Source organism: Petromyzon marinus, chromosome 43, assembly GCF_048934315.1.
Source record: "Petromyzon marinus isolate PM22_M1 ecotype Great Lakes invasive population chromosome 43, UKy_Petmar_22M1.pri1.0, whole genome shotgun sequence".
NCBI lineage: Eukaryota > Metazoa > Chordata > Hyperoartia > Petromyzontiformes > Petromyzontidae > Petromyzon > Petromyzon marinus.
The window spans coordinates 9,486,052-9,502,601 of record NC_133709.1 but is presented as its reverse complement, the minus strand read 5'-3'; the positions used below and the strand labels follow the sequence as shown (position 1 = coordinate 9,502,601).

The 16,550-nt window shown below is 53.1% G+C and overlaps 1 protein-coding gene across 4 annotated transcripts; it reads right to left on the bottom strand.

Moving 5' to 3' along the window:
• Positions 1-1,140: 1,140 nt before the first annotated feature.
• On the bottom strand, positions 1,141-16,164 carry LOC116951450 (retinol dehydrogenase 10-like). Of its 4 annotated transcripts, XR_012946778.1 has the most exons (9): positions 15,372-16,164; positions 12,648-12,769; positions 11,412-11,724; positions 8,633-8,847; positions 7,691-7,789; positions 6,210-6,355; positions 5,278-5,412; positions 2,629-4,365; positions 1,141-1,228 (listed from the first exon to the last, which is right to left on the bottom strand). XR_012946778.1 is itself a non-coding variant. In XM_032970066.2 (8 exons), the coding sequence occupies exons 3-8, from the start codon at positions 11,668-11,670 to the stop codon at positions 4,251-4,253; spliced, it is 969 nt and encodes a 322-aa protein (XP_032825957.1). In that variant the 5' UTR covers positions 11,671-11,724; positions 12,648-12,769; positions 15,372-16,164; the 3' UTR covers positions 1,607-4,250. The 4 variants fall into 4 exon arrangements, 3 of the variants coding, with proteins under 3 accessions (XP_032825957.1, XP_075929923.1, XP_032825958.1); XM_032970066.2 differs by lacking the exon at positions 1,141-1,228 and having other exon boundaries at positions 1,607-4,365; XM_076073808.1 differs by lacking the exons at positions 1,141-1,228; positions 12,648-12,769 and having other exon boundaries at positions 1,607-4,365; positions 11,412-11,717; positions 15,368-16,164.
• Positions 16,165-16,550: the final 386 nt, after the last annotated feature.

Genomic DNA, 16,550 nt, shown 5'->3' with positions numbered 1-16,550 from the left:
TAAGGCATGTTTCATGTTGAGTATTCGTGTCTTGTCGCCGCAACGTGAAGCCAACATTACCAGCAACAACAATAACAAAATATCCTGCACGGTATCCATGTCGTAGCCTGCAGCAACCGTCGTTGCCACACACGGCTAACGTGGCACATGCAACTTGGTCGGGCAAGGGAAGGGGGGCAGGGGCGGAGCCAGGATTTTGACTTGGGGGGGGGGGGGGCTGACTTCAATATTCTGAGATATCCAGTGTAATATTTTCCAATGGGCGCCACAAATGTATGAAACAAAAATTATTGGATTTGAACGCGGAGTTAATTAATTAGGTCGGAGCCGCTGATGTGGCTAATAAGTTCGATAAGTTCGAAAGGCTGCCGCTCAAGCAGCCTGCAGGGCAGCACACAAGGTGGCATCCTGCAGAGCAGCACACAAGGTGGCAGCCTGCAGGGCAGCACGAGGTGGCAGCCTGCAGGGTAGCACAAGGTGGCAGCACAAGGTGGCAGCCTGCAGGGCAGCACAAGGTGGCAGCCTGCAGGGCAGCACACAAGGTGGCAGCCTGCAGGGCAGCACAAGGTGGCAGCCTGCAGGGCAGCACGAGGTGGCAGCCTGCAGGGTAGCACAAGGTGGCAGCACAAGGTGGCAGCCTGCAGGGCAGCACAAGGTGGCAGCCTGCAGGGCAGCACACAAGGTGGCAGCCTGCAGGGCAGCACAAGGTGGCAGCCTGCAGGGCAGCACAAGGATGCAGCCTGCAGGGCAGCACGAGGTGGCAGCCTGCAGGGCAGCACAAGGTGGCAGCCTGCAGGGCAGCACGAGGTGGCAGCCTGCAGGGCAGCACACAAGGTGGCAGCCTGCAGAGCAGCACACAAGGTGGCAGCCCGCAGGGCAGTACGAGGTGGCAGCCTGCAGGGCAGCACAAGGTGGCAGCCTGCAGCATTTTGCAGCAGCCAGATATCCGGTCAGTGCGGATAAACGACGTTGCACTGCACCGAACATGTGTGAAGTTTGTTCATTTTTAATATGGGAGAGTGAGGAGTTCGGATCCATTTTCTCGCCCATGCAATTCCCTTAATATGTTTCATAGGACACCAAAGTGGACCTTCTAAACGGCGACAGAAAAGACAATAACTCGATCCAGAATGCAATGACTCTTAACAAGACTTGGAATTTATTAACCAAGCCTTGATTCGTTATGCAGTGCGTCAGTATGGGGCCGTCCATAAATGACGTCACGCACCTGGGGGGGGGGGGGGGGGGGGATGTGACGCCACAACATTAAATATAGAATTGTTATAACACTAATTGTTATAACACTCCTACAACATCAAAGTGCAGCGCCACATTAAAACATTAAATACGCACTACAATGACAATAGTTTAAAGCGATTTGAAGCATGTTTTTATTTTCAAAAATGGAATTTTTTTGGGGGGGGGAGGGCAGAGCTTTGTGACGTCATATTTGAGGGGGGGGGTCTGACTTTTAATGACGCCGTGTGACCAAAATTACGTGACGTCATTTATGGACGGTCCCTATGAACATACGCGTGGTTATGATTGCACATCAGTGGGTCCCGTGCCTAGGTGAGCTGTATTTAACTTTCGAGTAGTCTCCAGGTCGATTGAGAAACACATTTATTTCATCATCTTTGTCGTCTTGCATGTTGAGCGGTTAATGATTACAGCTACCCGCTCGAGGTTCGTTACAGTACATACATAGCGTGCACTGACGCATACACACAACGGTAATACGTGTGATCTACTGTACTCGCACAGGAATACAAAGATTCCCTCTCGTATAGCCTTCAAGAGACTGTTGGGGCAAGTGCTGTTCGCGAGCACCTATGAAGGCCGGAACGGCAGACGAGGGGGTGGGTGGTCTGCACCACGCCCGACCGCCTTTGTCTCCTGTGTGGCAATGTTTACACATCGCACCAGGTACTCATTTGAGGCTGACTCGACCTGGGGGAGGCCCAGCACCGGTTTAAATAATCGTCATTGGTGTTGGCCATGAGCGGGAATCGAACCCGGGTCGCCGGGTTCATAGAACAGCGCGCTAACCGCTGCACCACCGCTCCCCACAACAGTCACTCACACTCGGACACAAATGTTCAGACACACAAAAATAATGCAAAGACCCACAAATATCCTTTTAGACTGTCGGGGCAATATATGCTATTGCATGGCGCTTGTTCCAACAGTTATACAGTGCATAAAAAGACAAAGATTATGCCATATAGCCTTAGCAGAATGTTGGGACTTTTCATGCGGTTAGCGAGCACCTATTGAGGCTGGCGCGGCACACAGGGGGATAGTGGTGGGGCCAGGACTACGCTCGGGCCACCTTTGTCTCCCCAGTGCGGATGTTTACACACCCCGCCGGGCACTCATTTAAGGCCAAGTCGACCTAGAGAATGCCCAGGGCCAGCTCAGATATAGCAAAGGATGTCGGGCATGGCCGGGAATCGAACTCAGGTTGCTGGGTTTGTAGCGCAGTGTGCTAACCACTGCACCGCCACTCCGCACTACGCACACGCTTGCACACAACTGCTGATTCGCCACTAAGTGGTGGTGACATCACCACGGCGCCTGTGCCAGGCCAGGTGCACTTTGAGGTCACGTCAAGTGTCAAAGGCTCACCGACAGGAGGTCACGGGGCAGACCCTGCAGGTGCCATGGCTTGACAGAGATGACTGGCAGATGCACCAGCTGTGGCCCTTACAGTGCCACGTTGCTGTGTTTTAGCCGCCCGGCGTTCCGCTCATTGTTACGAGCATCGCTCCTCTGCCCTCCGTTTTTGTTGGAGGGTCACTGCCTCCAACTGCCCAGGAGCGTCCTTCAAGAGCCTCAAGTACACATAAACACGCACAATTATTTGCAAGGTCATGTGTCTTTAAAACAAAGGCGCCCTGAGTATCAATACCACTCATCGATGTCGTGGGGCTACATCAGGGGCAGCAGCAGGGGGAAGTGCAATACCAGAATCCATTGTTGTACCGTACTACGCTGCCCCTCATCTATGCTCCGTTACCTTCACCAACCCGCACTGACCAGCACGGTGAAGTACGGTTAAACGGCTCCACACGGCGCATGGGGAGTCCCTCATCCGGCAGTGGGTTGACAAACAAGGGATTTTCATGCTGTTAGCGAGCACCTATTAAGGGTGCACGAGGCGGTGGTGGTGCGCTACAAACCCACTAACCGCCAAGGCCAGTGACGATTATCTGAACCGTTCCTGGGCCTCCCTGAGGTCGACTCAGCCTCAAACGAATACCCGGTGCGATGTGTAAACATCGCCACTGGGGAGACAAAGGCGGCCGGGCGCGGCGCTGGCCACCCACCTCTTCGTGTGCCGTGCCGACCTTCATAGGTGCTCGCTAAGAGCACTTGCCCCAGCAGTCTGTTAAGGCTATACTGGGGGATCTTTGTCTTTGTGTCCAGCACCATTAGTTTGTCATGGTTCAGTTCTCCCGTTTTCTGCCACAGAAGGAGGCGCTAACCACACACTGCCCATCTCTCAAGGCGTCACGAGCCCTCTGCGGCCCTGCGCAGTGATTCACCCAGTCGATCCAAGAACCCACCCTGGGAAATATGGGGGGGGCATTAATGACACTAGGGGGCCCATGTGTAGGTACAGAGTGGGGGGGTCCTCATCAGTAGAATCAAGGGGGGCATCTGGAGGTAATGATGCACACATTTAAGTGGGGGGGGGGGGGGGGGGCGTCCCATGATTAAAACTAGAAATGTATTTTTCAGACACGACCTGGCTATCACAAATGATATCTCAACGAGGTGGCTTACCACGTGGACATTTATAGCAGGCAAATACTCGAAATGCATGTTGATTCTAAATGTGGAGAGAAAAACCGGAGGGCCCCGAGAAAAAAAATCTACGTGACCACATGGAGAGAGACGTGCAAACTCCAGATATGCAGGAGTCAGGGTAGGGATCGAACCCACGAACTCCAGGATACCAGGCGACTGTGGCGCCCCCGAGGTATTGTGGGGCCCATTCATCAGTAATTTCCAGGGGCCCATATCTGTAGGTCTTAGTGCACGCACTATTAGGTATCGTGCAGTCCATCTACAGGTTGCGGGGAGCGCAACGGTACGCTTAGAGGAGCCCCATCTTTGGGTATTGGCAGGACTCATCCATAGGTAGTGGGTGGGTCCTATGATTAGGCATCGGAGAGCCCTAGCAGGAGGTTTGGAGGGCCCCATTCCTAGGTGGCGGGGGGCCCGGTGGGTGGCGGCTGGGCTGGTCACAGCTCCTGGTTGTTGTTGGTCCGCCGCTTGCACTCCTCGAAGAACGGGTACATACACTTGTCCGCTCCCAGGAAGCGGTACATGGCCACGACAGCCTCCCAGGGGAGGATACTGAACGCGGGGGACACGGAAACACGGAGACACACAGAGACACACACAAACTCAACCATCTCTTATTTTACCAGGTAAGGCCCACTGAGGTATGTAGCTTGTTTTCAGAAAGCGACCTGGCCACAAATGATAGGCCAATGAATTTGCTTGTAATATGGAAATTTATCGCAGCCGAATACTCAAATGAGTACCTGGTGCGGGAGAGACAAAGGCGGCCGGGTGCAGTGCTGGCCACCCACCCCCCTCGTGTACCGTGCCAGCCTTCGTAGGTGCTCGCTAACGGCACTTGCCCCAACAGTCTGTTTAGGCTATACGGGGAATCTTTGGTCTTTGATGATGAAAAAAAACCTGTATTTTACCAGGTAAAGCCCCACTGAGCTATATAGCTCAGTAGTTTTTCAGAAGCGACCTGGCTATCACAAATGATAGCTCGACGGAGTTGGATTATCATCATGTGGAAATGTATACCAGGAGAACAAACACTCTAAACGCGTGATGTTCATTCTAAATGTGGAGGAAAAATACAGTCGGCAACGGGGAGAGAGACATGCACGCCTCAAATGTGCAGGCGTCAGGGTCGGGATCGAACCCACGACCTCCTATACACCAGGGGGAGGTAATTAACACCTCACCACTGAGAAGCTCATGCAAAACGAGACACGCAGATATGTACACAGTCACTAAACATCTGTATCCCCAGCGCTGATGTTTCACACACTGCACCAGGTGCTCATTTAAAGCCGAGTAGGGGGGGGGGGGCGGGCATGACCAGTTCAGATAATTGTCACCAGTGTTGGCCGTGGGCAGAAATCGAACTGAGGTGGCCGGGTTCGCGGTGCAGCGTGCTAACTGCTACAACACCACACGCACTTGCAAAGTCTCACAAAGACAGCACAGACGTGAACGACGCACCTCTTGATGAAGACGACGAGGTAGATGAGGCGCGGCATACACAGCACGGGCTGGTCGGTGAGGATGGCTCTCATCGCCTGCTGCACGCACTTCTCCGGCTGCAGCGGGGGCAGCACGTACGTCTCCACCTCCTTACTGCACACACACACACACCCAAAGACAAAGATCCCCCGTATAGCCTCAAGAGATTGTTAGGGAAAGTGCTGTTCGCGAGAACCTATGAAGGCCGGTACGGCACACGAGGGGGGTGGGTGGCCCAACACCACCAAGTGCTGATATTTACTAACCGCATCAGGCACTCATTTGCAGGCTGAGTCGACCGAGGGGAGGCCCAGGACCTGTTCCTTTTAATTTGTAGTGCAGTGGCTAGCACACTGCGATATGAACCAGGCGACCCACTGTGCCAGCTTAGTGCATTTTATATATTTTAAGGATATTTGAGCCTCTTAAACAATCCAGTCTGGTCAGGGACCCTGAAAGCACAAAGAATAACCCAGAGCCCTGGCCTATTCATGGTATCATAGGCCTTGACCAGGTCAAAAAAGCAGAGATGTAAGTCCTGTTAAAATTCTCTACACCTCGACTGTATGTATGTTGAACTTCTTTCGCACCGTACGTAACCAATCGTGCTAATCATACATAGGTGTGGGTAGCAGACCAACATAGAATATGGTGTACGTGCAGGACCGCCCCAGTCTGAAACTACACTGGCTTGGTGAGGTGAGGTGCGGTGAGGAGCTGAGTTCGTGTTGGCGAGCTGTGTCTGCAGTGTGCCGAGTTGGTACCCTGCACACCATTATACCGAGATGCTCCGTCTGAAGGGATTATCCAGCCGATATGAAAACATATTTTCAAACATCGTTGGCGATGAGGCGGTGAGTTTGTCGAGGAGCGGTTTTGGATGCAAGGTTGCGGATCCTGCTGACACTCACCGCATCCGGCACCCATGGAACATGCCGGTCTGGACGAGGTAGGGGCACACGAGTGTGGTCTTCACGCCGTCGCGCTCCATCGCCTTGATCTCGTGGCTCAGAGACTCGTGGAATCCCACGGCGCCAAATTTACTGGCGCAGTAATCCTAGCATGGAGGGCGGCGATTTGTGTTAGCGCCCCAGCAGAGAGACGTCGACGTCTATCCCTGCTCGCGATGATACCTCCCCCTCCGCTACGGCGATGCTCCCGCTCGTTCACGGCCTCTCCCCAAACACCTCGCCTCCACGCTCCAGATGACCCGAAATTCCGCAGGCAGACTTCTCACCAGCGCCGATAAACGAGGCCACGTAGCCCCTCTACTTTTATGCCTATAGTGGCACCAAACCCAATCGTTTAATGTCAAGATCACACGCAACGTCTTCCAAGATTCTCTGTGGACTCGCTGCTGCTTAACTCTCCTCTCTCATCTCGCTGCACTCCCCTCCACGTACTCTCCTACCTCTCCCCTCTCATCTCACTCCACTCCCCTCCACACACTCCCCTACCTCTCCCCTCTCATCTGACTCTACTCCCCTCCACACACTCCCCTACCTCTCCCCTCTCATCTCACTCCACTTCCCTCCACGCACTCTCCTGCCTCTCCCTTCTCATCTCACTCCACTCCCCTCCACGCACTCTCCTACCTCTCCCCTCTCATCTCACTCTACTCCCCTCCACGCACTCTCCTACCTCTCCATTCTCATCTCACTCCACTCCCCTCCACGCACTCTCCAACCTCTCCCCTCCCATCTCACTCTACTCCCCTCCACACACTCCCCTACCTCTCCCCTCTCATCTCACTCTACTCCCCTCCACACACTCTCCTACCTCTCCCCTCTCATCTCGCTCCACTCCCCTCCACGCACTCTCCTACCTCTCCCCTCTCATCTCACTCTACTCCCCTCCACGTACTCTCTTGCCTCTCCCTTCTCATCTCACTTTACTCTTTTTCACACACCCTCCTACCTCTCCCGTCTCATCTCACTCTACTCCACTTCTCAACTTTCCTACCTCTCTCATCTCACTCAACTCTCCTCCATGCAGCCTATTGCTGTAACAAATTATATGGTGATGCTGCGTTGGCAGTGGGTGCACAGGCATAAGCAACAAAACTCAACACGTTCGTCAATAGCAACCTTGCGTGGCCTGTAAAAAGAAGGGCAATGGCCCTTCTTATTGTGCTATGAAGGAGGGTCATTGCCCAAACCGTTGACTTTAATATATTTATTCTTCTGAGGCCACGCAATGTTACTACAAAGTTGTTTGTAGAGTATTAGGTGTGCACAGCCCGCACACAACACATCCATCCGGACAATTGCATCACGTGACACCAGCACCAGTGTCGGTTAGTGTGTCCATGAGGTCAAAGGCTAGGGTTGGGGTCACAATGGGGGGGACCGAGGTCAAGAGGTCAGCTGGCTGTGGTGTAAGGAGGTGGCACCTCAATGCCGGCCGTGCTGAAGAGGCCCAGGGAGCTGGCGATGGTCACCATATGGCCGTGATTTTTCTCCAACATCGCCGGCAGGAACGCCTTGGTGACCTGAGCGCGTTTCAACGCGGAGACACGGATGGAAGGCGTGGATCTCCCTTGTAGTTAATCTGACGGCCACGGTGAACGTTTGGGGACATTTTCGAGCGATTTTAAGGGGGATAGTTACCAGCAACAGTTGCCGCACCGTTTTGTCGTGGGCAAGTATTTCAGCCCGGATAAAATGCACCTGCTAGGGTTGGAGTGTGATCATTTCGACGGCATCATCACCATCACCACCACCATCACCAAGAGCATCATCACTTTTAACAGCATGATCACCATCACCAAGAGCATCATCACCTTCATTACCACCTCCAACAGCAGCAGCAGCAGCAGCATCACTTTCATGACCATCACCAACAACATCCCCATCATTACCACCACTGACACCGACACTTTCAACCCCCACCAAAATGACCACAAGTTCACCACTACCACCCCCATCATCACCACCGTCACCATCACCACCTTCGCCGCCACCACCACTGCCACCTCCACCAACACCCTCCTCTCTTCTAGATTTAAAGCTTTCGTGACTGCTAGGATCCATACTCTTTGGTTCTATTGGGTAAAGTCACGTAGGTGAAAATAAAATAACAAAAAATCACGACGTTTCGGCCACAACACAAGCGGCCTTCATCAGGTGAAGGGACGAGACTGTCTCAACACTCCAGCGCTGTCCTCCAGACAGGCTCGTCCCTTCACCTGATGAAGGCCGCTTGTGTTGTGGCCGAAACGTCGTGATTTTTTGTTATTTTATTTTCACCTACGTGACTTTACCCAATAGAACCAAAGAGTACCCTCCTCTCTGCCACTGCAACCTCCACCGCCACGTCCACCGCCACCGCTGACCCAGAAGAGGGCGTGCAGGTTGACGGCCATGGTCCTCTCGAGCAGCTCGTCGGGACAGTCGAGGAGCGGGCGCCCCGACACGACGCCCGCGTTGTTCACGAGCAGCGTGACGTCGCCCGCGTCGCGCCGCACCAGGCCCGCCACGCGGTACACGTCGACGCGCTTCGACACGTCGCACGTGTACGCCAGCACGCGCGGGCATGCCACACCGGCGTCTGCTCGCAAACACGAACATCACATCACCGCCCCCCCCCCACCACCGGGTAAGCCTTACGGACTGTTGTGTTGTATATTTGTTTCCGTGTTGTGTGTACGAAACCAGTGAAATAACTCAACTGAAGAGCCGGGACGGTACCATGCCAGAGTGGCGATGTTTACGCACACACTGCACCGGGTACTCAATTGAGGTTGAGTCGACCTTGGGGAGGCTCAGGACTGATACTCACCCACATAGTGATACGCTAACAGCCAGATAACCCACAAACACAGTCACAGTGATACAACAAAGACAAAGATCCCCTGTTGGGGCAAGTGCTGTCAGCGAGCACCTATGAAGGCCGGTACGGCGACACGTGGCGGTGGTGCGGACACCACCACTCTTGTCTCACCCTTCCCCACTCACCCTTCCCCACTCACCCTTCCCACTCACCCTTCCCACTCACCCTTCCCCACTCACTCTTCCCCACTCACCCTTCCCACTCACCCTTCCCACTCACTCTTCCCCACTCACCCTTCCCCACTCACCCTTCCCACTCACTCTTCCCCACTCACCCTTCCCCACTCACTCTTCCCCACTCACCCTTCCCCACTCACTCTTCCCCACTCACTCTTCCCCACTCACCCTTCCCCACTCACCCTTCCCCACTCACTCTTCCCCACTCACCCTTCCCCACTCACCCTTCCCCACTCACCCTTCCCGCTCACCCTTCCCCACTCACCCTTCCCGCTCACCCTTCCCCGCTCACCCTTCCCCACTCACTCTTCCCACTCACCCTTCCCGCTCACTCTTCCCACTCACTCTTCCCACTCACCCTTCCCCACTCACCCTTCCCCACTCACCCTTCCCCACTCACCCTTCCCACTCACTCTTCCCCACTCACCCTTCCCCACTCACTCTTCCCCACTCACTCTTCCCCACTCACCCTTCCCCACTCACCCTTCCCCACTCACTCTTCCCCACTCACCCTTCCCCACTCACTCTTCCCCACTCACCCTTCCCCACTCACCCTTCCCCACTCACCCTTCCCCACTCACCCTTCCCCACTCACTCTTCCCCACTCACCCTTCCCCACTCACCCTTCCCCACTCACCCTTCCCACTCACCCTTCCCGCTCACCCTTCCCCACTCACCCTTCCCGCTCACCCTTCCCCGCTCACCCTTCCCCACTCACTCTTCCCACTCACCCTTCCCACTCACCCTTCCCGCTCACTCTTCCCACTCACTCTTCCCACTCACCCTTCCCCACTCACCCTTCCCCACTCACCCTTTCCGCTCACCCTTCCCCACTCACCCTTCCCGCTCACCCTTCCCCACTCACCCTTCCCCACTCACTCTTCCCCACTCACCCTTCCCACTCACCCTTCCCCACTCACTCTTCCCCACTCACCCTTCCCACTCACCCTTCCCCACTCACTCTTCCCCACTCACCCTTCCCACTCACCCTTCCCCACTCACTCTTCCCGCTCACTCACTCTTCCCACTCACCCTTCTCGCTCACCCTTCCCCACTCACTCTTCCCGCTCACCCTTCCCCACTCACCCTTCCCCACTCACCCTTCCCCACTCACCCTTCCCGCTCACCCTTCCCCACTCACCCTTCCCACTCACTCTTCCCCACTCACCCTTCCCCACTCACCCTTCCCCACTCACCCTTCCCACTCACCCTTCCCGCTCACCCTTCCCCACTCACCCTTCCCGCTCACCCTTCCCCGCTCACCCTTCCCCACTCACTCTTCCCACTCACCCTTCCCGCTCACTCTTCCCACTCACTCTTCCCACTCACCCTTCCCCACTCACCCTTCCCCACTCACCCTTCCCACTCACCCTTCCCCACTCACTCTTCCCACTCACTCTTCCCACTCACCCTTCCCCACTCACTCTTCCCGCTCACTCACTCTTCCCACTCACCCTTCTCGCTCACCCTTCCCCACTCACTCTTCCCACTCACCCTTCCCCACTCACCCTTCCCGCTCACCCTTCCCCACTCACCCTTCCCGCTCACCCTTCCCCACTCACCCTTCCCGCTCACCCTTCCCCACTCACCCTTCCCGCTCACCCTTCCCCACTCACCCTTCCCACTCACCCTTCCCGCTCACCCTTCCCCACTCACCCTTCCCGCTCACCCTTCCCCGCTCACCCTTCCCCACTCACTCTTCCCACTCACCCTTCCCGCTCACTCTTCCCACTCACTCTTCCCACTCACCCTTCCCCACTCACCCTTCCCCACTCACCCTTCCCACTCACCCTTCCCCACTCACTCTTCCCACTCACTCTTCCCACTCACCCTTCCCCACTCACTCTTCCCGCTCACTCACTCTTCCCACTCACCCTTCTCGCTCACCCTTCCCCACTCACCCTTCCCGCTCACCCTTCCCCACTCATCCTTCCCCACTCACTCTTCCCCACTCACCCTTCCCCACTCACTCTTCCCCACTCACCCTTCCCCACTCACCCTTCCCCACTCACCCTTCCCCGCTCACCCTTCCCTGCTCGCCATAGCCAGCCCTCCTCCACTCCCTCTTCCCCGCTCACCATACCCGGGTCCTGCCCCCGTGCTCACCGGCGGCGGCCCCGCGGGCGAGGGCGGCCGTCTCCTCGTTGCCCTCTCCGTCCACGTCCCAGAGCACGAGCGTGTCGACGCCGCGCGTCGCCAGCTCCAGCGCGAAGAGGCGGCCGAGCCCGCGCGCCGCCCCCGTCACCAGGCACACCTCGTGGAGGACGCTCTTGGGCGCCCGCGGACGCAGCCAGCGCAGGGCGGCGACGGCGAACGACAGCGCCACGCGCGCGCTCACCACCAGCAGCTCCAGCAGCACGTGCATCTCGCGGCCGCCAGCAACCCTCCCTCCTCCTCCTCCTCCTGCTGCTGCTGCTGCCTGCAGCACCACACCGCAAAAGTCGCAGCCAGAAACGCAACGCCGCTTCACCGCACCGCTCATCTCACTGAACCAAACTACAGCCTGTTCTCCTGTGACGCGGTGGTTGCGTTCCTGAAGGACACTGACGTGACAAAAAAGAAATCGCGTTCTAATAAATAGAACATTTAATATAGGGGGTTAAAGCACAGTCCGCGATAACACGTGTGATGTGTACGCAGGCTGAACAAAGAACTCAGGCGCGTGGGTAGCATCTAGAAGCATCCAGCAGCATCCCAATGCATTGTGCGATGCTACGCCGAGGCAGCCGTGCAGCCATTGATTCCTATTTTCGCGACGTGGTTCTGTTCACTCAATCGCGTTGTATCCAATTCACGTTGTAAAAAACACGCAGCGTTCTAGGAGACCAGACTGTATTTTTTATTTTGCCTGGTAAGGTCCATTGAGCTATCTTTAACTTGTTTGTTTTTTTCCCAGAAGCGACCTGGCTACAAGTGATAGCTCAACGAAGCGGCTCGTCATTACGTGGGAAATGTATAGCGGCCAAATACTCGAAATGCATGAATGTTGATTCTGAATGTGGAGGGGAAAACGGGTAGGACCCAGATAAAAAAAATCCACGGGACCACGGGGAGAGAGACCCGCAACCTCCAAACATACAGCAGGCGTCGTCAGGGTAGGGATCGAACCCACGACCAACCTGCATACGGGGCGAGGGAGTTAACATCTCCCAGCCACCGTGGCGTCCCTCACAACACGTAGCGCCACATAGGGCAACACCAGAGGGCAACACCAGAGGGCACCACCAGCAGCGCGCCGTAACAGACCGAAGCATAACGCCGCATGGCCACGCCACATGCCGTAGGGCAAACCGCATCGAGAGCGGAAAAGGGTGACGGACGTGAGACCAGCGGGACAGAGACCGGCGAGGCTGATCCGAGTGAAGAGGTGGTTTTGAAGAGGTGAGCCAGGATGGGAAGAACAACCGTGGACGTGGAAATGATCGGCGATGACAAAACACGAGACCGGACCAGGAAGGCGGCACCTCGCGTGAGTGGGGAAGCACGCCAGAAAGTTAGAACAAGTGATGAGCAAGGAGCCCATGAGTGGGATAATTCGTTAATTAATCGACAAAACACTGGACTGCTATGTTGTAGTCGATTACGCGGGCCTTGTGGTTGTTGTTTGACTTGCATCCCACTGGGATTTTTTTTGCACACAGCGTTGGTGTACGGTGCTTTTTTCAGGAATATTTTGCTGTTTTTTTCATGGATTTTCTCTTTGCACAGTCACACAGTCACTTTAAGATGTTGTTCTTGTTCGTGTTTTTTTATTGTTGTGGTTTCACCCGATTCAAGAGCCGAATGGCTCACAGGGCTATACCAAAATAAATAAATTGAAACTGTCTCTCTCTGTGTCTATGTTTTGTCTCTCTCTCAAATTTAGCAATCTTTGGAAGAACGTTAATCAACCAGGTGGGGTGTTGACTGTTGTGTTGGCCGACTGTGTTGTATCGCATTATATTTCAAAGTTTACTAGGCTTGTTTTCTCATTCATTTGCACCTGATGATGGTTGCTTATGTTGCAATCGAAACGTCGTATTACATTACTTATTTATCTTAATTTCTTTCTACGTGACTTTACCGAAATAACCAAAGAGTAATAATTCCTGCAGTAGCATGAAAGCTTCGAATCTAGTTTGATACTGAAGCTATTGCCGCTGCAGATGCTATTGCAGCTGATGGTGCTGATGATGCTGCTATTGCTACTATTGCTGCTGATGGCGCTGTTGCTGCTCTTGCTACTATTGCTGCTGATGCTGAGTACTGCTGATGATGCTGCTATTGCTACTATTGCTGCTGATGGCGCTGTTGCTGCTCTTGCTACTATTGCTGCTGATGCTGAGTACTGCTGATGATGCTGCTATTGCTACTATTGCTGCTGATGCTGAGTACTGCTGATGATGCTGCTATTGCTGCTGATGGCGCTGTTGCTGCTCTTGGCTACTATTGTTGCCGAGTGCTGCTACTGCTGCTGCTCTTGCTACTATTGCTGCTGATGCCGAGTGCTGCTGCTGCCCTTGCTACTATTGATGCTGAGTGCTGCTACTGATGCTGCTCTTGCTACTATTGCTGCCGATGGCGCTGTTGCTGCTCTTGGCTACTATTGTTGCCGAGTGCTGCTACTGCTGCTGCTCTTGCTACTATTGCTGCTGATGATGCTTCTTCTTGCTATTGCTGCTGATCGTGCTGCTGCTCTTGCGACTACTGCTGATTGTGCGGCGGCTGCTGCTGATATTCCTGCTGACAGTGCGATTGATTCTGCTGCTGATTCTGCTGCTGATGCTGCTGCTGATGCTGCTGAATCTGCTGCTGCTGAATCTGCTGCTGCTGATGATGCTGCTGATTATGATGATGCTGATGATGATGCTGCCCTGCACCTAAACACTTAAAGAGCAATAATGGTAATGTTTTACTGCTAAAGTCCAAAGGCTCTGGTCTACACGGTGATGGTACACTCCGTCACAGCCACCAATTGTTGCGGCGATTATAATGATTACGATTTCAGTTCTATATCTCTGCAAATCCACGGCGGTGTGTGAATGATGACATCCCTCGGTGTAGCTACCCCGTAACGTCGTGTATCTTTGAAAACATTAAAATCTGCACTTTTGATGGCGTTTGTTTAATCAGCGAGGCGGGCAGAGGCAGCCTTGCGTGTGATGGTGGAGACGGCGGATGTGGTGTGATGTTGTGTGATGTTGTTGGCGGTGGTGATGATGATGATACAGATAGTGTGATGGTGGTGGTGATGTGGTGTGATGTTGTTGGCGGTGGTGATGATGATACAAATAGTGTGATGGTGGTGGTGATGATGTTGTTTGATGTTGTTGGCGGTGATGATACAGATAGTGTGATGGTGGTGGTGGTGGTGATGATGTCGTGTGATGTTCTTGGCGGTGGTGATGATACAGATAGTGCGATGGTGGTGGTGATGATGTTGTGTGATGTTGTTGGTGGTGGTGATGATACAGATAGTGTGATGGTGGTGGTGATGTGGTGGTGGTAATGGTGATAAAGTTAGTGTGGTGGTGATGTGGTGTGATGTTGTTGTTGGTGGTGATAATGATACAGATAGTGTGATGGTGGTGGTGATGATGTGGTGGTGGTAATGGTGATAAAGATAGTGTGATGGTGGTGGTGGTGATGTGGTGTGATGTTGTTGTTAGTGGTGATGATGATTATACAGATAGTGTGATGGTGGTGGTGATGATGTGGTGGTGGTGATGATGTGGTGGTGGTGGTAATGGTGATAAAGATAGTGTGATGGTGGTGGTGATGATGTGGTGTGATGTTGTTGTTGGTGGTGATGATTATACAGATAGTGTGATGGTGGTGGTGATGATGTGATGGTGCCGGTCATGTTGATGATGGTGGTGGTGGTAATGGTGAAGATGATGTTGTTTCTGATGTTGATGCCGCTATCGAGAATAACATTGCTGCTGCTGCTAATGCAATAGCTGCTGATGTTGTTAATGTCGATTATATAGCTGCTGATGAAACTGATGTTGCTAGCGCCGATGTTGCTGCTGTTTCTATTGCTGCTGCTGCTGGTGATGATGATTCGATGTTGCTGTTGTTACTTACTGCTGCTCACGCTGTTGCCGCTGCTGATGATGATAACGAAGTTGGCTGATGTTGATGTCACTACTTCTGTTGTTGATGTTACATCTGATCAGGATTTATGTCGTTGCTGATGATGATGATCGATGTAACGACTGCTGCTGCTGATATTGTTGTTATTCCTGATGTTGATGTTGCTGCTGCTGCTTCCTGAGGTAACTAATATTGTTGACGTCTTCGTAGTTGAATACATGTACGGCTGTCAAACTAGTTAACGCTGCTGCTGCTGCTGATGACAGTGGAAGTTTAAAAAAAATATATGCACGCGTGAGTTTATTTACTCTTCTCCGTTACACTGCGTACCATTTTATGATTTTAAAAAATATATTTTATTTACGTTAAAATAAAAAAAACTTTTAATTTGTTTAGTCCGCTCCAGCGATGGATGGCACCGATCGGACTTTAAACGCCTGCAGATCGATTCCCAATCATCATTTTTCTTACGTGGATCGATTTCCAGTCTGAGCGAATGAGAATAACTAAGCGTGGGAGAATCGCTAAACCAATCGGGTTCTAGTCTTTGCTAACGGAGAATCGATTAACGATCTGTGTTTTTATTTAGACCAGGAGGGAATCGATTGCCGTGGCTTTTGCAAAAAGAAGGCGATCAAAAACCTTACCACAACAACAAAACATGTTCACGACTCTCAACCAACGGAATAGAATCAAATAAAGTAGAAACATAATGAAATAGCATGGGGTTTGTGTAAATGTTTTTTTTTTAGTAAAGCAAAGCTTCCGAGTGGGATGGGCCATCTTACTAAGGGCAACTCAATGAATTAGACGGCGAACGACCCCTTGATAAGATGGCCGCCCAGAATGCACGGCGCGCGCATATTGCAATGACGTCACAAGCCGAAATTCGTGTCGTCATTCCCTCCACCATTCGGCAAAAAATCATAACTGATTTGAAGCTTTCGTGACTGCAGGAATCCATACTCTGTGGTTCTTTCGCTAAAGTCACGTAGGTAGGAAAATAAAACAAAATACAAATTATATATCACGACGTTTCGATCGCAACACAAGCGGTCGTCCTCAGGCGGAAAAAAAATCCAGCAGTGGAACTGGAACTGCTGGATAATTTTTATACTTATATTCTTGGTTCTTTCGGTAAAGTCACGTAGAAGGGAAACAATAAAAAAA